General features: G+C 39.7%; 1 protein-coding gene across 2 annotated transcripts in view; it reads left to right on the forward strand.

Moving 5' to 3' along the window:
- TMEM38B (transmembrane protein 38B) overlaps nt 1–23,860 on the forward strand; it is a 330,972-nt gene that overhangs the window by 214,452 nt on the left and 92,660 nt on the right. For both annotated transcript variants that reach the window (XR_012516658.1, XM_074395124.1), the window contains exon 6: nt 23,293–23,370. Coding sequence is in view for 1 of the 2 variants with exons in the window: in XM_074395124.1 (XP_074251225.1) it covers nt 23,293–23,343 (51 nt within the window). In the remaining variant the exon portion in view is untranslated. The remainder of the gene's footprint in view (nt 1–23,292; nt 23,371–23,860) is intronic.

Consider the following 23,860-nt stretch of genomic DNA (forward strand, 5'->3'; position numbering starts at 1 on the left):
GCCAGTGATTCATAGATTTAGCCTTTTTACATAATTCCATATTTCTTGGAGGTGTTGTTCATTCCTGTTTACTTTTTTCTTTATTTTTGCTTGACTCTTTTATTTCAGAGAGGCAGTACTCAGATTCTGAGATCCTTTCCTCAGCTTGGTCTATTCTGCTGTTAATACTTGCAATTGCATTGTGAAATTATTATAGTGTGTCTTCCAGCTCTGTCAGATAAGTTAGTTTAAAAAAAAATACTATTTCATCTTTCAGTTCCTGTATTGTTTATTGTGGTTCTCAGTTTCCTTGGATTGGGTGTTGCTATTCTTCTGAATCTCAGTGATCTTCATTCCTATCCATATTCTGAATTTTATTTATGTAATGTAAGTTAATTCAGCCTGGTCAAGAACCCTTGTTGGAGAACCCGTGAGGCCATTTGGAGGACATAAGGCACTCTGGCCATTTGAGTTGCCAGAGTTCTTGCATTGGTTTCTTTCTCATCTCTGTGTGTGGGTGTTCCTTTAACTGCTGGGCCACCTCTGATTGAAGTGGTCAGGCAGAGGCAGGGTGTTGGAGTCCCAGGTTGGGTGGCCTTACCCACTGAGGAGAAGTAAGGACTGAGACCTCACTTTTGCAAGAGGTAGGTGCTCTGTGCTGGGCATCTGGACCAGTCCCTTGTCCCACAGACTCTTCAGAGACCAAAAAAGCAAGGACAAGGGCTGTGATACAGCCAAGATGACAAACTATGCTCCCACTGGGAGCTCTGTTCCAAGGAGTTACAGAGTTGCTACTGGCTTTACTGTCCCAGTTTGGGTGACTAGAGATCCCACACCAGGAGGACCTGCCTAGTGATGAGACACAGGATTGAAAACCCATGTAACAAACAGTCTGGCTACTTTTCCATAGGGCTGCTGTAGTACCTGAAGATGTCAACAGTGAAGGCTACAAAACAGCAAAGATGGTGACCTGCCTGTTCTTTTGGGAGCTCCATCTCAGGGAGATATGGAGTTATTGTTGGCTCAGACACACTGGTAGGGTGGGGTGCTGGGGGCCCAAGTTGGGAGGTCATGCCCAGTGAGGAAAAATGGGGTCAGAAAACTGTGTAAAAAAGTAGTCTGGACACATTTTGGTAAAGCAACTGTGCTGTGTTGGGGGTCTGCTTCTGCCCTTAGTCAACTCAGACTCTTCAAAGCTTGAAGGTGACAATGGTGAAGACTGCAAAACAGCAAAGACGGTGGCTAACCTCTCCCTCTGGGGGCTCTGTCCTAGGGAGGAACTGCTGCTATCTGGAAAACACTGGTGAGAGTGGTCGTAGACCTCAATTGGGATATTCCATCCAGTGAAGAGAAATGGGATCTGGGACCCATGTGTAAAAGTAGTCTTGCTGATTCTTCTTGGAGCTGCTGCCCTGTGCTGGGGGATCAGTCCAGTCCCTTGGTGATCTTGGATTCCCCAGAGCCTGAAGGCATCAATGGCTAAGGCTGTAAAACAGCAAAGATTGTGGCCCATCCCTCCCTCTGGGAGCTCTGTCTCAGGGAGGTGTAACACTGCTACCCATGGCTGGCTGCAGTTCCAAGCCAGTGAGTCTTGTCTTGTGAGGTGCTGTGGAAGCAGGGCCTGCAGACTGTTGGTGCTCAACCCCCTGAATTCAGCCTTTTTTCTAGGGGTATACAGGGTCGTAATCTCTTGCTTTGCTGGAGTTGCTGCTGCTTTGTTGGGAAGCCTGGGCATCTAAAGCTCCCAAGGCTCTGCTTATGACTGAGTGGCTGCTCTGCTGAGACTCCATGTAGCTCTGCATGTCATACTGTGGGCTCTGGTGGAGTGGGTTCACAAGGGAATCTCCTGACCTGAGGGTTGCAAAGATTTATGGGAGAAGCGAGGGTCCCCAGGGTCACTCACACGCTTACCATTTCCCTGGGCATGGAGGCTCCCCTGGCTCCTTGCTCTTTGTTGCTCCTGGGTAGGCAGTTTTATCTTGCTTTTTGCTATTCTGTTTTCTGCTGGTCAAGGATTTTTAAAAAATTAATCCCTATGTGTGTAACTGGGTATTTCATTTGAAGTTGCTGTGTTTGCTCACCTCTTCTGTTTCTCTCCATGACAGCAGTGCACACTAGCTGTTTCTAGTGGACAATTTTGGCCAGCTCCCTTGGGATATTTTTTCTTTATTTCGTTAATATGGTGAATTGCATTGGCTTATTTTTAAATGTTAAACCAACCTTGCATTGCTGGAATAAATACCACTTAGTCATGATATATTAAGTATTCCTTTGATATATTGCTAGGTTTAACTTGCTAAAAGATTTTTGTATCTGTGTTTATGAAGAATATGAATCTGCAGTTTTTTAAATTGTAATATCTTATGTAATTTTAGTATCAGGATATGATACTCTTTTTTCCTTTTTTTTTTTTTTGAGGAGTTTGTGTAGAATTGTTATTTTTCTCTTCCTCATATATTTGGTACAATTCACCAGCAGGAATATCTGGGCCTGAAGGCTTTTTAGAAAAATTTTTATACAAAGGTTTTTTTTTTTTTTTTAATAAGTAATTTTATTTCTTTAGTAGATATCAGGTTATCTATTTCTTTTTGATTGTGCTTTACTAGTTTTCAAAAAGTATGTTTATTACATTTAACTTGTCAATTTTCTTAGCTTTTTAATATTTGTACTATCTACAATTATAACCCCTTTTTATTCCTGATATTGGTAATTTGTGTCTTCCCTTTTCACCATTTTCAACTCAGTTCAGCTAGATATGTAGGAATTTTTTTAAATTAAGGAATCGGATTTTGGCTTTATTTTATTTATGTTTATTTTCTATTGCATTGAGTTTTGCTCTTTACTTACTTTCTTCTATCTGCTTTGGATTTACTTTGTTCTTTTTTCCCCCTGGCTTCTTAAGGTCATTAATTACAAGTTGTTATTTTTTTCTTTTTCTTTACATAAACGTTTAAAGTCATAAGTTTCCCTCTACTGCCTTAACTGCAGCCCACAAATTTATTTATATGTTGTATTTTTATTATCATTTGGTTTCAAATATTTTCTGATTCTTTGATTTTTATTTGACCCATGGATTACTGAGATATCTGTTGTCCACTTACTAAACATTTGTAATTATTCTAGCTATATTATTGCATTGATTTATAATTTAGTCTTTTAGTGGCCAAAGAACATACTTTATATAACTTTGATCCTTTGAAATGTATTAAAACTTGCATTATGACCTAACATATATGTTCTATATTGCTGAATCTATCAAGTGTATTTGAAAATAATGTATATTGTGTAGTTGTTGAGTGTAAAGTTCTATAAATACCAATTAGGGCCAGGCACAGTGGCACATGCCTGTAATCCCAGCACTTTGGAGGCTGAGGCGGGCAGATCACAAGGTCCAGAAATCAAGACTGTCGTGGCCAACATCGTGAAAACCTGTTTCTACTAAAAATACAAAAATTAGCCGGGCATGGCTGTGGGCACCTGTGGTCCCAACTACTAGGTAGGCTGATGCAGGAGAATCGCTTGAACCCCAGAGGCAGAGGTTGCCGTGAGCTGAGATCATGCCATTGCACTCCAGCCTGGCAACAGAATGTTGAAGAAAAAATACAAATTAGGCAAAAATAAATGACATGTTCAGTGATTCTGTGTATTTACTTGTTTTTTTTCTAGTTTTTAAGTAATTTGCTGAAAGAAGGGTATTAAATTCTCTAACTCTGTAAAAGTATTGATTTCTCCCTTTAATCTTACAATTTTTGATTCACTTATTTTAAAATTCTGTTATTAAGTACAGACACATTTATAATTGCTATGCCTTCCTGATGAATTAATCCTTTTATTATTATAAAATATTCTTCATTATTCTTGCAAATACTCTTGAGATCTATTTTATCTGATATTATTACAACCACTGTAGCCTTATTATGGTTACTCTTTACATGATGTATCTTTTTTTTTTTTTCCATTTACTTTCAACTTTTTAATTTATATTTAAGATATGTCTCTTGTACTTAGAATTTGGTTGGGTCTTCATTTTTTAAAATCCATTCTGATAACCTATGTCCTTTAATTGCAGTGTTCAGCCCAATTAACATTTAATGTAATTACTGATATGGTTGAATTTAGGTAACGATATTATTTTCTATATATATTTAATCTCTCTTCTTTTCCCCACCCTTATCCTACCTTCTTTTGGGTTATTTCAATATCTTAATTTCTATTTTAGGACACTTATTCATTTGAAATCATACTGCTATATATTTCAAAAACATGTTTGCTCTATACATTCTTTTCACAGTTTATGCAATGCTAATATAATAAAAAGTAGAATTATTATAATAGAAAGGTCTCTTTACTTTCTATCTTAACATTCTTTAAGTTATAGTTGTCATGTATATAACATCTAAGTACATGGTAAATCCTATGAGAAAATGCCATGCTTTTTGCTGTGAATAATCATTTGTATTCTAAAGAAATTAAAAGAAGAAAGTGTTTTATATTTACACATATGTTTACTATTTATATTTCCTACTCTTCATTCATTCCTGAAAATCAAAGATTTCCCCTAACATTGTTTCCTTCAACTTGGAAGAACTTTTTGTACCATTCCGGTGGAGACCAATTCTCTGAGTTTTTCATTACCTAAAAATGTCTTTATTTCACTTTCCTTTTGGAAGCAAGTTTCACTGAATTTAGAATTTTAGGATGACAGTTATTTTCTTGTAACATGTTAAAGATGTTCTACTGTCTTCTAGCCTCTATGGTTTCTGGCGAAAGTTTTGTGAGAAAAGTTTGTGATAATTTCTATCATTGTTCTCCTATATGTAATGCGATATTCTTCTCTGGCTGCCTTCAAATTTTTCTCTTTGTCTTCCCTGGACATTAGTTTGGCTCTAATGTACTTAGACATGGATTTCTTTGCATTAATTCTCTTTGAGGTTTTTTGAGCTTCCTAAAGCTGTAAATTTATGCCTTAAAAAAAGTGGAGATTGTTTCTGTTACTTACCTTTAAAATGTTTTCCTGCCCCATTGTCTTTCTTGGTAAGATATTTTGAAATTATTTCATGGATCCCTGAGGTTCTGTTTATTAAAAAAATTTTTTCCCTACCTCTCATTCAAATTAGATGACATTTATTGATCTATCTTCAAATTCACTGACTGTTTCCTTTCATCTTCATTTTGCTATTAGCACCATCCACTGAATTTTTCATTTCAAATGTTTGTTTTCAGTACTAACATTCCCATTCATTTCTTTTTTATATTTTGTTTCTTCTTGCTGAAGTTTTTAATCTTTACAGTCATTATATTTCCTTGACATTACTGAGTATACTCACAATAGCTGTTTTAAAATTCTTTCCTGATAATTCCAACATACGGGTCATCTTGAAACTGGCTTCTCTTGTTTGCATTTTCTCTTGAGACTGGATCACGTTTTTCTGGCACTTTGTATGTTGAGTAATTTTGTATTATATCTGGAATACTGTAGAGGCAGGACTGTAGAGACTGAATTTTCGTATATTGCTCTAAAGAGTGTTGATGTTTTGTTTTTAACAGGCATCTTATTTCCTTTGGCTTAAACTGAAGCCTGTAATGCATCTGGTGAGTGGAAGTTCAAAACCGAGTTTAATTCTGTAATCCTTAACCGCTAGCTGCTTTCCATTTGACCCATTCATACGTAACTCAGAGGTCATCCAGAAATTTGAGCTGAGTGTAAACAGAATTTGGTGGTATTTTTTCCTAGCTTTCTTCCCGAACTTCTGATTGTCTACTTTGCCTGAAATTGTCTTGGTTCCTTCAGCCAAAAAAGTAGGAGACTTTTTCTTGGAATTTCAGCAATGCTACTTTGGTCATGATTCTGGTTGCCTTTAAGGCATACCTGCAAAAACTATAATTTACTCTGTGCTGACTTCTTACTGTAAGTTTGACTGCCTTCCAAAGTATGCCTGCTTTTTTTCAGTTCTTGGAGCCATGAAGTGTTTATATTTTTTCTTCCAGCATTTATAGATACTATTTATGGGAAGATACATTATTAGACACCCACCCCTTCATGTCAAAAGCAAAAGATTTTACTTCTGTCCTTGAAAGTCTATGATTTTGCCTAGTGCTTTCTTCATTAATCCCTATTTTACTTGAGTTAGCTTGATTGGGTTTTTGTTTCTTGCAGAACTCTAACAGAAGCCATTAATTATAGAATCCAGAATTACTATAGGCTTGACAGAATGTTGCAGTGGCAAAGGCATAGGTTTGGGAAACGGATATACCACTCTATTTAAGCTATGTGACTCAAACAAGTATTAATGTTAGTTATCTATTGTTGTATAATAAATTACTTGAAAATGTAGTCACTTAAGATGAAAAACATTTATTATTTCACATGGATTTTCAGGGTCAAGAATTTTGGAGCTATCTAGATGGATGATTCTGTCTCAGAGTCTCTCATGAAGTTGCAATCAAGTTGTCAGACAAGGTTGCAGTGCTAAAGACTTGACCAAGGCTGGAAAATCTATTTCTAAGCTTACCCACTATTGTCAGGAGGCTGTTGGCAAGAAGCCGTGTGTCCTTGCCATGTGGGTGTCTTTATAGGGCCACTTATAATGTGGCTTTTTCCAGTGAGCAAGTAGAGAAAGTGTGTGTGTGTGTTTGTGTGTGTGTGTGTGTGTGTGTGTGTGTGTGTACACGCAAGAGAGGGGGGTTGTTAGCAATTAATTCACATAACTGAACCTCCTTTCCTATGTTATCCTTAGCAATTGGCTCTGAGTTGCTTGGAATCTAACCTGCTAGGTGGTTGGTTTACTTACCGTTGCTTTCAAAGCTCATGGTCACATTAAAGCTCTTGCGTTGTTTCAGCACCATTACCTAAAGCTTTAATCTGAGGTAGCTTTGTCATTCTAAGATAAAAATCTTAGAATTTATGAAAACCTTGGAGATATGAAAGAATACTGAGCATCATGCTTTGACTCACTGATATCCTAATAATTCATTTTGGACTTTTTGGGAGACCCTAGAGGGCATAGCTGCATGAAAGTTTTAAGAAGAGAATAAGCCGGGCGTGGTGGCTCACGCCTGTAATCCCAGCACTTTGGGAGGCCGAGGTGGGTGGATCACAAGGGTCAAGAGATCGAGACCGTCCTGGTCAACATGGTGAAACCCCGTCTCTACAAAAAATACAAAAAATTAGCTGGGCATGGTGGTGCGTGCCTGTAATCCCAGCTCCAGCTACTCAGGAGGCTGAGGCAGGAGAATTGCCTGAACCCAGGAGGCGGAGGTTGTGGTGAGCCGAGATCGCGCCATTGCACTCCAGCCTGGGTAACAAGAGCAGAAACTCCGTCTCAAAAAAAAAAAAAAAAAAGAAGAGAATAGTAGCCAGGCATGGTCGCTCATGCCTGTAACCCCAGCACTTTGGGAGGCCAAGGCAGGTGGATCATGAAGTCAGGAGTTCGAGACCAGCCTGGCCAATATGGTGAAACCCCATCTCTACTAAAAATATAAAAATTAGCTGGGCATGGTGGCAGGCACCTGTAGTCCCAGGTACTTGGGAGGCTGAGCCAGGAGAATTGCTTGAACCCAGGAAGTGGAGGTTGCAGTGAGCTGAGATCACACCTTTGCACTCCAGCCTGGGCAACAAAGTAAGACTCTGTCTCAAAAAAATAAAGAAGAAAATAGCTGGGTTGATTCTGGTACTTCTTATAATCAACAGAATTCCCTCCCTCCCCTCTGTCCTTTCCATGAGCAATTCCCACTGAGCCACAGCAGAGAGGCTTGCATCCTGGCTTTTTCCTACTCGGTAGCTAGCCCATTTCCGTTTTTTTTCATTCTTATTCCCAAGGAGGAAGAGTTGGACTTTAATAGTCAACTCCTGTGAGATTCCCTTCCCTGGCTGTCTCCAGCAGTAGCATATTGCTTCGGTTCTACCTCTGGAGTTCCTAATCTCTATCTCTTTGTACTTTTTGGATCCATATTGTTTGTACTGTACAGTTAGCATAGAAGCTAACATTTGGGTTGTAGCTGTAAACCTTAAAGTGTATCAGAATTCCACGGGCTCTCCCGATTGAGAGGTTGCTGAACACGTAGAAATAGGCTTGCTTTTAACTTCCAGCACTTGGAACAATAGCAATAGCAGCAACAACAAAATTGTCACTGTGAGGGAACCTGGACTACTCCTTGAATATATACATTGCATCACCTCGTTTTATGTGAAATGGTTCTAAAAAATAGGTATCTTCTGGTCTTTTGAATAATTAACATGGCTCTAATAGACCTCATTTTGCCAGAGTATGAAATGAAGGAAACAACTGAGAGTGCCTTTGGAACACTCACATTTGTGTAAAGTAAGGGAAAGAGAATCATAACATTGCCCATGGAACCTGATCTGTCTTTCCCTGCTGTTGGAGTGTGTAGTCATAATCTTCTAATTATGGTATCTTTGAGATTCCTTTTCCATTTGGCACTCGGTCCAACTAAGCTGTTTTTCTGACATCTGAACCAAGTCTCCTTTTTCATTTTTGACCAGGATGCCTGCCTATATTTCCATCCTCAAGATTAGGCAATGAAGATGCCTTGACCTTTCCCTTCCATACATATCTTTCAATATCCAAAGGTATCACTTAAGCAACAAGAATACTCAGTGATACGGCCAACGGCTGCTAAAGAGCAAAGGGGATGTGGGAGGAAGGGCAGGAATCAATGTGCTGCTATGCCTCCTCAGTCTCTCTAGTGATTTAGAGTTGGTTGATCTGAAGAGACATAGACTGTCATGGACATAACTTACTTTATGACTCTTCTTCACTAGCATGGGTACAAGCATAGCCTTTTCTGTATTGTTTATGTCAAAAGAGTATCCTTAAGCCCAGTAGCTACCTCTTTTATCTTAAAAATTATGACCTAGTACCCCTGGCAAACAAAAATGATTCATCCCCTAAAACTCACTGATGTCTCTAATTGAGTAGATTCCATATTTGTTTCTTTGGGTTCCACAGCAGTAGTCATTAGTGCACACTCTGGAGTCATTCTGCCTGGCTTTGCATCCTTGCTCTGGCATTTACCAGCACTGTAGTCTTGGGCAAGTTATATATCCCCCTCTCTGTGCCTCACTTTTCTTTCTTTCTTTCTTTTTCTTTCTTTCTTTCTTTCTTTCTTTCTTTCTTTCTTTCTTTCTTTTTCTCTTTCTCTCTCTCTCTTTCTTTCTTTCTCTCTCTCTCTCTTTCTCTCTTTCTTTTCTTTCTTTCTTTTTTTTGACAGAGTCTTGTTCTGTTACCAGGCACCAGGCTGGAGTGCAGTGGCACAATCTCGGCTCACTGCAACCTCCGCCTCCCAGGTTCAAGCAATTCTCCTGCCTCAGCCTCCCAAGTAGCTGGGACTACAGGTGTGCACCACCATGCCTAGCTAATTTTTGTATTTTTTAGTAGAGACGGGATTTCACCATGTTGACCAGGATGTTCTCAACCACTTGACCTTGTGATCCGCCCGCCTTGGCCTCCCAAAGTGCTGGGATTATAAGCATGAGCCACTGCGCCCAGCCTGTGCCTCACTTTTCTTATTTGTAAAGTGGGGCTAGTTAGGGTACCAACCTTATAGCGTTGCTGTGAAGAATAAGTGAGTCAGTATTTCTGAACAGCTTAGAACAATCCTTGGCACTTAGTAAGTGTTAAGGTATTGCTGCTTCTCTTCCTCTTCTTTTACTTGTCCTTCTCCTATTCTTCAGCATTCTGGATCCTGGTCTTTCCTACGGTCCCTGAGTTAATCAAAACATAGGGAAGAGCAGAGAGCAAGGCTAGAGAAATTATATGTAAAGCTCATATGACTTGTCTTTCCAGAAAAATATAACTTACTTAGTGAGCCTTTATTATATGTTAGACACTTAACGTGAATTTCTCTAAGCCTTACAGCAACCCTGGAAGGCGGATATTATTATTCCTATTTTATAATTAAAAATAGGGTAACTTTACCCAAGTTACTTTGGTAACTTGCCCAAGGTCCCACAGTTTCAGTTCATTTTCTGTTGTTGTTGTTGCTATTAAGGAATATCCATGGCTGGGTAATTTATAAAGAAAAGAGGTTTATTAGGCTTATGGTTCTACAGACTGTACGGGAAGCATAGCACTGGCATCTGCTTCTGGTGAGGGTTTCCAGCAGCTTCCTCTCATGGTATAAGGCAAAGGGAAATCAGTATGTGCAGGGATCACCTGGGGAGAGAGGAAGCAAGAGAAGGGGACGTGACAGGCTCCTTTTAACAACCAGCTTCTGTGGGAACGAATAGAGTGAGAGTTCACTCATTGCCATGAGAACAGCACCAAGCCATCCATGAGGGATCTGTCCCCATGACCCAAACACCCCTCATTAGGCCCAACTCCGGTATTGGAGATCAGATTTCATCATGAGGTTTGAGAGATAAACTTATCCAAACTACAGCACACAGTAAGGGCAGTTTTGAAATTCAAAACCAACTCATCTGACTTCAAAGCCCATTTAGTTTTCTCTCTGCAGTGGGGACTTTTGTGATTCCTTGGTTCCTTGCACTAAGATCTTCTTTCTTTCTTTTTTTGAGACGGAGTTTTGCTCTTGTTGCCCAGGTTGCAGTACAATGGCGCAATCTCGGCTCACTGCAACTTCCGCCTCCTGGGTTCAAGGATTCCTCTGCCTCAGCTTTCCAAGTAGCTGGGATTATAGGCATGTACCACTCTACTAAAATTTTTTGTATATTTAGTAGAGATGGGGTTTCACCATGTTGGCTAGGCTGGTCTCAAACTCCTGACCTTAGGTAATCCACTCTCCTAGGCCTCCCAAAGAGCTGGGATTACAGGTGTGAGCCACTGTGCCCGGCCTGCGTTAAGATTTTCAAGTCCTAGGGAAAGGGATGGATGGAAGAGGCTTGTATTATTTGGATGATATCAGTAGCTCTCCTTGTAGAAAGCAGCGTAACAGGCTCAGGGTTATGTGAGCACTTGACTGCTGATCTCACAAGTTAATAGGCTGTAGGTGGCACCAGTAGCATGACCAATAAAGCTGTGGCATTTTAGCCATTTAAAACTTAACCTTGCCTTTGGTATATTTAAGACTTAACTACAATAAATGCTTTTGGGTATATGTCTAGGTCTCTACAGGACAGTACAATGGATGAGAGCATCTTTATTTCTAGTAATGCTGATACAGTTTTGTCCAAATACATGGAATATTCCCACCTTCACTGGTTCCTTTCCTAGTAACAAAATCATGGGCCATTTATGACCTCATCCACGTACCTCTCTATCGAGAGACATAAAATATGGCAGTGCATTTTTGTGCCAATGAGCAGAGAAATTGTCAGCTTCTCTTTTTTTTTCATTCATGTGTTTCTCAGTGTTGTCACTTGGCATTATGGGTAATGTGCATATTGATTGGTACATATTGACTGGGGGTTGCAGACATCCTAACAAAATGAATAAATGAGATGTGGAGTTTCTCTTTAATATACGAATTTGAGGGAAGTTGCTGAGTTAACGGGAGGATGCTTTGGTTTAAAATAAAAGTTAACATGAGCCAGGCTGCCAGCAGAAGTGCTAAGGGGAGACATTTTATAATTTATCAAGTTTTAAGTCTTTGTCTCACCAATAAACAGAAGTATTATTCATTTTGATTAGCTAAAGAGCCTCCTCACAGACAAGGATCTGATTCTGAGTTTGGAGATTCTTTGCTGATTATAAGTTCAGGCTCCTGAATGGCCCTCCTTGTCCTCTCCCCCTTCCCGCCCAGTGCACCACTTCAGAAGAGTGAGAGGCAGTTACATTCCTACTCTGTAATTCCTTATTTTGCCTCTTTCCCCACTAATTCATTCTGAACTCCAGACACACTGATTTCCCTTTGCTTCAAACTGGTTTTACCTAATTATTAACCCAGCAGGAAGAATTAACTTGTAACTCCAACGTTGTTTTTGTGTCTCTTGAGACATCTCAGCATGACTGAGCACCATAAAATTTGAGTTGTGATTTCTGGACCTGGAGTAGAGTTGTAGAGAAGGAAACTTGAAGGGTGGCTTGTAACATAAGGAAATCATTTTGATGGGAGTAAATGTCTGCAAGTGAACATTCACTAATGAGGCTGAGAGTTTATTTATAGCAAATAATCACCGTTATTATTCTTTACTTGCTATGCATCACCCCAGCACTGGGTTGTATACAACATGCCAAGATTTTTGCTGAGTGTTTTCTCTTTAAGTCGTATGGACAAGAGAGTTTAAACATGTGAGACATAATCCAATTAGAGGAGGGGGGACTTTTCTTGATCTTTTATGTCACCAAGTTAAGAAATTAAGATAAACAGTTCATGTGTACATATCTGAATTAATAAATCTAAGATCAGCATAGTCAAAAGGGGTGAAAGTAGAATCTATCGAGAGAGAGGAATTGTACATGGAAGACAATAATAAATAACGTTATATGCTATTTGCTATGGCTTTTTAACAATAGCTATCATATTGAGCTGTTACTTGATGCCAGGAAAATCTATCTTGCTGCCTGTTTTTGTAAATAAAGCTTTTTTGGGGCTGGGCACAGTGGTTCATGACTGTAATCCCAGCACTTTGGGAAGCCGAGGCAATAGGATCACTTGAGCTCAGAAGTTTGAGACCACCTGAGTAACAGAGAGTCCATCTTTAACTTTTATCAAGCTAAAAAAAATTAGTTGGGGTCAAGTGTGGTGGCTGTGCCTGTAATCCCAGCACTTTGGGAGACCGAGGCTGACAGATCACATGAGGTCAGGAGTTTGAGACAAGCCTGCCTGACATGACGAAACCCCATCTCTACTAAAAATAGAAAAAATTAGCTGGGCGTGGTGGCAGGCATCTGTAATCCCAGGTATTCAGGTGGCTGAGGCAGGAGAATAGCTTGAACCTGGGAGGTGAAGGTTGCAGTGAGCTGAGATCATGCCATTGTACTCTAGCGTGGGCAACAAAAGCAAAACTCTGTTTCAAAAAAAAAAAAATTAGTTGGGTGTGCATACCTGTGGTCTCAGCTATTCAGGGGGCCAAGATGGGAAGAACATTTGAGCCCAGGAGGTCAAGGCTGCAGTGAGCTGTGATTGTGCCACTGCATTCCAGGCTGGGCAACAGAACAAGACCCCATGTCAAAAGGAAAAGGTTTTATTGGAACAGAGTCACATTCATTTGTTCAGGCATCTATGGCTGCCTACATATTATAATGGCAGAATGAAGTAGTTGCTACTGCTTTACTGTTTTACCTCTTTGGAGCACAGATAAGTTAGATAACTTACCCAAGCTCAACACAGTTAGGAAGTGGTTGACCCAAGATTCAATCTCACGCAGTCTGACTCCAAAGCCTGCTCTCCTCACTGCTGTACCATACTGCCCCTCTTACTATATAAGACATAAGTCTAATTGCCTCTTGAACTTACCACTCCGTTGTTTCTCTCACCAGTCTGGCTCAAACTCTGTCTGGAGAGAAGAGCAATTTAGGTGAATTAGAGGCTACACTGGGGAAGTGGCTGAAGGTACCATCAGCAGTGAAGCCATCTGCTGTGGTCTGAATGTTTACACCCCCCTCAAATCGTATATTGAAATCCTAACTTCTAATGGGATGGTATTTAGAGATAGCGCCTTGGGGAAGTAATCAGGTAATGAGGATGGAGTGCTCATTAATACTAGTGCCCTTATAAAAAGACATAAGAAAGTTTGCTTTCTCTCTCTTTGTCATGCGAAGATACACAATACACGAGAAGACGACTGTCTGCAAACCAGGGATAGTCCCCTCACCTGGCACCAGATCTGCTGGTGGCACCCTGATCTTGGCATTTTTAACCTCCAGAACTGTGAGAAATAAATGTCTGTGATTCATGCCACTCTGTCTATGTATTCTTTTAGCTTGAATTGACTAAGACAACACCTATTCCTTACCATCGGGTCCAGGTATGCTAGACTGAACTCTGCCTAGGTAGACATTGGTGTTTTCTTTTTAAAAGTTTGCTTCCAGTCTGGCAGTACAACTGGCACAGGATAGGAATTCAAAGACCGTCATTATGGAGCCTCTCTGCCCAGTTTCTATTAGCTTTCCTTCCTAATATAGCACCTTGAATTTCCATTGAGAGAGCACCTTTCCACCATAGTCATTTATGTAGACTGAGTGGGGTTGACCTCACCCTAACTCCAGTGGTGGGTCCTGATTAGCCCATCAAAGTGTCTTGTCCTCTCTGTCATAAGGTATAGGGGTGGGCACATGATTTAAGCTGATCCAACTAGTGTATAGCTCACCATTTGTCATGGAAATGTGGGGCATAAATGCTCTCTTCCCCACAGAAGGTGGTATTAAGAGGATTTGCAGCATGGAACTATCTTCTCCACGAGGAGAGAACTTGTGATTGCTAGGGAGCTGCTATGTAGAGCCTGAGGTTGGCGCCATCCCAGATTTTTACCTGGGGCCTGAAACCAGACTTATTCCTTGAACATTTTACTTATGAAAAAAAAAATTGTGTTTTTGTTCAAGCAGGTTTGGGTTTTGGATTTTCTGTTGCTTGCTGCCAGAAGATTTCAAACTGATAGAGGCAGCAATCTAGCATAGTATAAATAAGATAGAACTAGAGTGAGGAAGTCTGTGTTTAAGACCTGGCTTTCTAATGAACTAGTTTGTGTTCCTGCTGATTTATGATTCCTGTTTTCCCACTTGAAGGAAAAGGACAGCCCCATCTTCCTCATAGGACTGTTGTGAGAAGGAAGATCTATCATTTATACCTTCAGAATTGTTTTGAAGGTGGAGAAGGTATCCCTAATGGGGCTGAAATCCTGCAGACAGAAGTCAACTCTGCTTTGTCCACTGGGGTATAGTGAAGCCCTCCAGAGCACAGTCTTGTTTCCCTGGCAATCGCACAATGGTTGGATGATGCCATTTTTGTGTCCGGGTTGACAGACATCTCATTTTGTTAGTTTTTAAGAGGAAGGATTCTTTCATTCGTCTGCTCTAGGTTTTCTACTTTGAGTCAGGAATAGAGGACAGAATGAGTAGATGAATAATGAGAATGCCGTGTTGACTCAGGTGGAAGTGATTATGCAGAGGCTAGTTGGCCACATGTTAGGGATGCAGAAAGGGCACACTTGCACCTGTACCAGACCTGCAGGTGTTTCACATTTCTTTCCAGGTAGAATTTTTTTAAGTAATTGGCATGTTATACCATTAGACTAGCAGGCAGACAACCAGGCTTTCAGTCCAGGTTCCATTTCTCACTGTACAATGCTGTGCTAGTGACAAAAGGGTTTGAATTTCCTGAGGCCTCAGGTTTTCTCATCTGTCAAATGGGCATCTAGTATGTACACTGGCAGCCTTACATTGCTGACGTGGGAATAAAATGTGAAAATGTCAGTGAAATGTTTTAGATTTGTGGAAAGCCCAAGTAAGACACAAAATATGCAAAAATTTAGAAGCTGCACATGTTTTTAGATTTGTTTCTTACTCACTAAAACCTTTTGCAAAGGGAATTCTTGCTCTATGAATTACACTTTCCCATAGCATATCTCATAGGGGATGGTAACACCTAAGCTGCTGATGATCTTCAGGACTCAGTGTGTACATGAGCTACTGCCTAGAGGAAGCCTGTGGATCGCTGTCATTGCCACCATCATCTTGTGTATCTGCATCCTCAACACTGCGTCATCACCACTATTGTTTATTAAACGCCAGAGGCATATCAGGCATTATGGTTGGTGCTTTACATATATTCTCTAATTTAAACCTTGCGATATCCCTGTAAGATAGCATCTCCTTTTTATGTATGAGAAAATCAAGATTCAGAGAGATTGAGTTTCCTAGGGTCACATAGTGAGTTGAGAGCTGTGCTGTAACCCAAGCCCTTGCTCTTTTCACTGCAGCATATTGCCTCTACCAAAGGGAGCTTTGGAATTAGACCTGGAAGTTCTTATCTCATTCCATTGCTTCAGCAATTCAACACAAAGGCTCTGGTCCAACCCTTTCCTTTTGTGTCCCGGTAGGTAATATTTCATCCTTCTCCCCTCTGATCCCACCCTCATTGCCAGATTCTGGAACCGTCTGCATGTTTCTGGTCTGTAGTTCAGCTTCTCTCCCCAGGCATTTGAGAAAGGCATTCTCCACAAAAAGGGAAAACACATTTTATTAAAGCAAACATGCAGTCCTCAGCACTTTTACTTATCTTATTTATACACTGCAGTGCAGCTTTCTATGACCTAGTGATTATCATTTCCCAGAGCTATCATCATTTTAAAGCTACCTGTTCATCCTGCTTCAGCAGATGGTACTACGCTAGGAGTATTGTAAGAGCTTTAAAGAAAGGAAAACAAACAAAGGAAAGATGTGTGGTTGGGTCAGCCAGGGGAAGAACTCACTTGCATTGTCTCCAGACACCGTTCTGTTTCAGCTGGGGCCATGACGTGTGACATGACTCCCACAGGTCTGAACACTGGGGAAATTTATTTAGGCAATGGTTTTCTTTGTCCCCTTTTTCCCTGTCAGTTGGTGGTCTACAGTTGGTTTAAAATATTCTTATATCCCATCTTCCCAATTAAATCTCAGTCATTAAAATTGAAGTCATTTGTCCCTTTACTCGCTCATCTGACAAAAGACTTTATGAGCATCTACCCTGTGTAAGGTACTGCTCTAGGTTTGAATTTCCATTGGCACAAATAGGTCTATGTCCTTGGGCAAATCCTTTGCTTTCCAGTCCTCACTTTTTCCTTCTAAATGATGAGAGAGCTGGCTCAGGTTGCTAAATCTCATCTCAGAAACAGAGGGATTGGAGCTTGTAAAACCATTTTACAGATAGAAAAGGTTGTAAACAAGCCAGGCTTGTTAACAATGAACAGCGTCCAAGGAGAACTCCCCAAAGGGTTACAATTCAAGTAGGTGGGCTGCCCAGGCTGAGTGAGGACCAAGCTGTCCCTCTTCTCTGTTTCAAATTCTCTGAAATTCTTAATACTCTAGAGCAGTGTTTCTCAACCTTTCTTCATTATCTCCCTCATAAACAGCCTTTTAAGACATTTTTTTGCTAATCCCTTCCCTGTGAAATTTTAATCCCACAGAAATACTGGATACCTCTTTATGTACTATGATCTTTGGGAGGCAGGCAGCAAATCATGGTAATATCTAAGGTTTTTGGTTTTCAAGAACCAAATTTCACCACCTTGGCAGTTATACTGGACCCTACTAAAAACACATGCCCTAGAGCAGTGATTTTCACACTTGTGTTTTAGCCTATGCAAATTCTTTGTAAAATTCAACATATGAAATTGATAAGAGCAGTATTTTACTAAGCCAATGAGGAAACAAGTTAATATCCTGGTAGTCTCCAAAAGGAACATTGAATACAGGACACTTGAATGTAATTTTTTTTTTTTTCCTTTGAGATGAAGTCTTGCTCTTGTTGCCCAGGCTGGAGTGCAATGGCACGATCTTGGCTCACTGCAACCTCTGTGTCTCGGGTTCAAGTGATTCTCCTGCCTCAGCCTCCTGAGTAGCTGGGATTACAGGTGCCCACCACCACACTCAGATAATTTTTTGTGTTTTTTTAATAAAGTCGTGGTTTCGCCAGTTGGCCAGGCTGGTCTCAAACTCCTGACATCAGGTGATCCACCAGCCTTGGCCTCAAGTGCTGGGATTACAAGCATGGGCCAGCATGCCTGGCCAAATGTACTTTTTAAAAAGTGTAGTTTTGAGATATTTTAAAATGTATTTTGAGGAAAACAATTTAAGTGAAACATTGACAGAACCCCTAAAACACTGGCACACAGTTTGAACAATATTGCTCTGTAGTCTTCTGGAATATGAAATTTAGAAGCAGATGGGATGGCTATGAGGTTATTTGCTGTTAACACCAACTACCAGCTATACCATCCTGGGCAAGTCTTAAAGTTTCAGTTTTATCATCTGTAAAATGGGCATTTGAATGAGAATATATTTCACAAGATACCTATGAGAACTGAAATAGATAATCAACTGTGCCTGGCACATGGTGCACACTCAGGAGAATTTAGTTATCTCTCATGCCGCTCTGTATCTTTATATTTTCTTCCACTGATTATAACAACTTGTGCTTGAACACACAGCAAACAATAGCTGCTGAGGAACTGTGGCCAAACAAAACAAGGAAGGACTCCAGTATCGTTCTCAATGACTCTGTTTTCCCTTTCCTGGACACAGAACAGGGAAGTGTATTATTACTTTGCCTGAAATGATGTTAAACTGGCGTGAGTCCTGACTTCTTTTCTTAGGAAACTTGTGGACCCGGTTATTAACTCTTCACATTCTAAGAAAGGCAAATCTTGTTTAAAAAAATCATGTATCATTAAATTGAGACCACCCAGTTTTATAGTGGAAACACCAAACGTTGTTTTATAACAAACTTTCTTTAAAAAGTGTGCCCTATTTTGAGGACTTAGCAGTACATATAGTTTTTTTTTTTTCTCTTTGGACATATGAGTTGTCTATTTATGTACATTTATGGATTTGTTGTGTTTTGAAAATAATAATAAGCATTAAGTATCAATGACCTTGTTCTCTTCAAAGTTCTAGTTAGGGTTGTTATCTATAAAGGTGGGAGGTGACTTGCTGGGATTTGACACCAAGATAATTAAGAGTACTACCAGATATCAATGTTGTAAGGAGAGTTCAGGGCTGTAGTCTAATCCCTTTTGAATTCTTTCTGAGAATTTGCCATGGTCATCTGTAGAAGAGGCTATGGGGGCTCATGTAATGTGCATTCTTGCAGATCCATCAGTACGAAAACCAGAAATAGTGATTCCAGTGACCCCTTACTCCCCACAGTTTTCAAGAGGAAAAAACTATGGAGAAAATGAAAAAACAAAAAACCCACAACAGGTTCACTGCATTAACCTTAAAATTTCTACTAGGGGAAATACATAGAATTTTTTTTTTTTTTGTATGTGTGTTGACTTCAGTAGTTGATAAAACTGAAGTTCTACATCATAAATTCCCATTTGGACATTCAGTTCTGAGAACCTGCATCCAGCAGCCTTATCACTTTGAAGTAAAGTCACAATCACTAATGGAATCTGCTAGCTTTTCACACACTCAAATTAGCTTTGATTCTTTCCCCCAAACATATGTTTAAAAGCAACATGCACATACTGTACACTGACCCGTCAAAGCAATCAACCCCATGGGGGAGGCTTGTGGACTCACCTATTGGAGTTGAATTTAAAAAATGTATTTCTTTCAGGAGAAGAAATAGGATTTCTGAGCTCTCTTCTGGCCCCAGAGAAGGGAGAATCTCCTTCTTCCTTCCCTATGAAAGAAGAGAATGTAAATGCCATTTTCCTTTGCGACTGTGAATAATAACATTTATGCTCTGAGATTGGTTTGCTTCTTTAATATGAAAAATGATATTCTGTTTGGATGAGACATTTCCTTGAATGCTTAGCATAAATTGAGCCCTTAAGCTTTTAACAAGAAATTCTGGGCTGTCTTGCCTGAAAACTCTGAGTAGATCTTGGAAAGATTGCAGCTTTCTTGATTTGATGCAAAAAAACTAGCCTTTTTCATGAGATTACTAACAGCACCCTTTGTTTGATATTCAGGAAGAGCCATCCAAAACAATCCTTGTTTGTGTATCATTTTTTCTCTATCCTTATCGCATTGTCTCTCTGAGATTCTGTTGCTCACTTGGCTCTTTTATTTCTTTGTCTCTCTCCTTCTCCCCTGTTTTCTTCCTCTTCCTCTCCACACTCCTTCTTTCTCTCACATCTTTGCATACATACTTCCTTTCCTTTTTCTTTTTTAATCACGCCCTGGAGTGACACAGACCCAGTTAAGGTATTATAGAACTGAGAGATATGTATGCTGGAGAAGGAAATGCATTTTTCGTCACTCATAGTGACAATTAAAATGACAACAACAAGGCCAGACTCCTCCATCATTTTTTTTTTTTAAATGCTGTCAGCATCAACTTTGCCAGAATTATTCTGGCTGATGCATGAGTGGACTTAGTCATTTTTTACATCATATGATGTAGAGCTTCAATATCATTTCAGAGAATAAATTAACCTCCATCTCATTTAAACCAGAATCCTAAAAACCCTCTCAGCAACATGCTATTCTAGCCAAAGAAGGTGTATTTATATAGATATAAAATCTCTACAAATTTTGGCTGGGATGTTTGTAGAGATGTAAAATCCTTCTCTTTGTAGTGTAGATGATGCATTAAATTCCAGTGTCAAGAGATCAAAGGCATTTTGGTGTATCACATTTGGATTCCCTAAGAGGACTCAGTGGGTAAGCTGTAACCCCTCACATTGGGATTCTAACATATACCTTGATCATTCTTCGGTTCTGGAGACTACACAAAGGATGGCAGAAGCACTTGGGACCCTTCCAAGGGAATGCAAATACAAATGGCTAGTTGTTTCACAGTGTGGTTTGCATTTCTGTACTGGCAGGATGTATCTCCATGCTAGACAGAAATTTGGTTAAGCCTCTTTGAGACAGACTGTCCCTGCCTGTGACTTGGGTATCCTGTTCTGCTGCTTCTCGTTTTGATGCCTACAATGGATAGTCTGCTGACAGACTAAATGGGGTCCAAAGAAGACCTGTATTCATGTCTGCAGCTGCCAGAGACCTCAGAGTATTTTATTGTTCGAATGGTTTTTTTAGCAGGGGAGTGAGTTGGAGAGATGACTGCCAGGCAAAGGCTGATGCCACTAAAATCTCACTTGGAGAGGCTGAAGTCTGATCTTTCTTATAACATGTAACCTTCTGAAATAGACCCCTGGGTGACATAGTCCAACTCTTGATCAATAGGAAGCTTGGATAATGGAAACTCAACAAATCTGACCTGGCAAAGCCAACATATTTTTGTGTGTTCCTGGAGGTAGTTATATTTCAAGGTATATTTATTTGATTTCCTGGAGATTGTGACCTCATCTAGGTCTGGTTTTCTTTTTCTGCTTTTGCCTATTTCTCCAATGGTTAATTTCTTTAAGGCTTAACTCAAATGACACCCCTCCCCAACCACCGTGTGTCTGTGTATGTGTGAGTGTGTATGTGTCTATGTGTATTTTTAAATCAATATCTGCCTTCCTGGGTTGTCCTTCTTTTACACTCATCTCTACTCTGGCCCTTGTATGACATTGTAGAACTGGTTTGTCTCTCTCTACCAGGCATGTGTGCTCTGAGGGCCAGGACTGTGTCTTACTTATATCTATGCCCCAGTATCTGGCACAGTGCCTGGCACATTCTAGGTGCTTAGTGAATACTGAATAAATTTCACATACCAATTTACAAAAAAGATTAGGATTTTGTACACTGTGTCCTACCTTCCCCAGACTTAGTTCAGGTGCATACTTGGCTAAAATTTAGAAACCATGGCATGGAGAAGAGTTAAAAATCATTTAAGTAAAGCCAAAGGATGTTGAACAACCCTGGGAACTCATCAGTCCTAACTTAATAGGTGCGAGAGATATTTCACATTTCAAATTCTGGCTTTCTGGTTTTTGAGGGTAATGCTGTGTTGACCAATTGTTCATGCCCACTACTTTTTTTTCTTCCTTTTTCATCTGTGAATAACAATCTCATTGATGTTGGGAGATGTTCATGGATGTTGAAAGCACTTCACTTTGTTGTCTAAAGAAGGCTTTGTCCTAAAGGCATGAGATTATTCTTTCACATGAGGTGGAAAGGAAAATAAGAAAGCCTCCTTCTGTCCTTGGGTTCACATTGTAGGAACTCTTTCTTGCAGCAATAAAAGCCTTTGGAAGAGACCTTTCATTATAAGGGTTTCATGTTAAGTACTGCGTATGGGGACAGAAGCTAAATTCCAATTTTCTCAGCTGTATTTTCCAAGATTTGTTCCCTCGCAGCATCGGAGCTCTGTGCAAGCTCCATCAGGCCACTGCAGACCAAGCCAGAGGATTTGAATATTAATGCCTTTCAGGTTTCCTTTTAGAGGAAGCCCTCTTAGTCACAATAGTGAGACCCTGCCTGCAAGTCTATGACTGAACACAAGTATAAAGAGTTCAGAGTGTATCAGTAAAAGGAAGAATCAGGAAAATGAACATAAATCATGCCCAACCATCCAACTTGTCTCACCTTCTATCAGGGTATAGAGAATGCTGTTTTGAGAGAGAGATGCTCATTGCTTAATGAAGGCTTGTCATTTAGGAGCCAAAATAAAATCCGTTTCCCATGTAGTCAGATACATTCTTGATGAGATTCTGAGTCTCACAAAAGAATTTGCAGATTCTTTCCACTCACATCAAGCATCTAAATGTTGATCTGGAGAAACAAAGCCATGGAAAAAGAAAAATGAATTTGTTGTCAAATTGAAATACTACATTTTTGTATTGCTGGCTGATGTATCTGTAATTCTCATCTGCCATTCCTTCATCATATGTAAGTGTGTGTGTGTGTAATTTTTCCTTCCAAACCTGCAAAACATTGCAAAACTCAATTTAAATATTTCAGGCGGACTGCACCCAGCATTTGCATTCCTCTGACTCATTCAGAGAAAAGACATCTGAGCAGAAATACAGCAGATAAAAGAGAAACCATTAATCCAAGGAAGATTACTGGCACAGAATCTTTATCTTGTATCCTTCCTGAAATGAGACAAAGATCTCACTATGTACATCCCTCTGGCTTAGCTTCAGATAGTAAGTAATATAGAAGTATAGACATGGTCCTTTTTAAAGGCACATTGCTGCATTTGTCTGAATTCTGAAGCATCATCTTTCTGTTGGATGCTTGTTTTCTTGAGTGTCTTGCCTTCTTTCTCACCATCTTCTGCCCTGGCTTTCATTCCTTACAGTGTAGCTTTCTAACTAGGATCCTTGCCTTCCCCACGATGTTAGGGTTGACTTTTAAAAGACTATTACATAATGTCCATGTTAGTACTAAGTGCTCTAAGCCATGAGGTACTACAGCCAGAGCCTTAGCTTAATTCATTTACTGTAGGAATATAGGTATAACTTTACTTTTTTTAATCTGTTAAATGAGCAAATACCTGACCCTTATACCATACTTAAGGCACAGAAATGTTGGGTTCATTTGAAAAAGCTTTGGGAATAGAAGTGATGTATAAATATAAACTATAATATTTTAAGTATAATATTAAAAATGTGTTGAATACAAAATTAAATAATTTTAAGAGTATTAGCCCAATTTACTACGAGCATTGAAATGCATCTTTTTAGGAAGGATCTCGACTGCCTTCTGAGTTAAAGCCAAATACAGTAGTTGTTACCATTACCATTTTGAGCATCTACTGCACTGTGCTAGGCATTATTCAGGAACCACTTCATTTAATTCTTACAACAGCCCTGAAAAATAAAGGTTTTCTATCAACATTTCTATTTTGCAGATGAAGAAATGGAAGTTTCAAGAGCTAAGAAATTTGTCCAAACATTCATAGCTAATGGGTGTCTGGATTTGAACTCAGGTGAGTCTAGGCTCTAAATTATTTCCAATCTTTTATCCTGCTACTGCAGTTTATAAGAATCCAATCAGGTTAAGACTCAACTTTGATGTTTCTTCATTTACATATTTCCACTCCAGATGGATGAGAATATGTGCAGTTACAAATCTATTACACACAAGGTGGTTTAATAAGCAGTTTCCAAGTTTAACAGCCCTCACTGTCATTTTCTGATGAATCGCCTCAGTCTATAGATCAAGCTCAATGCCTCTCAGTTTTGCTGACAACCAGGGACACTGGCCCTCACTCTATATACAAAGTGATGTCCTTACCCTGAGTGTCCCATGATGAAAGGAATATCAAGTCTGAATCTCTCATAGAGAAGTGACACTAGCCTGAGATGTCTCTGGGCACTGCAATTGTCTCCATCTTAATCTATCAGAAGAGTGTTATCAAACAAGATGTGTTAAAACCATCAGATACTCCAAGACTTCCACTATGGAAGGGATGATTA

The sequence above is a fragment of the Saimiri boliviensis genome, chromosome 2 (assembly GCF_048565385.1).
Source record: "Saimiri boliviensis isolate mSaiBol1 chromosome 2, mSaiBol1.pri, whole genome shotgun sequence".
Classification (NCBI taxonomy): Eukaryota; Metazoa; Chordata; class Mammalia; order Primates; family Cebidae; genus Saimiri; species Saimiri boliviensis.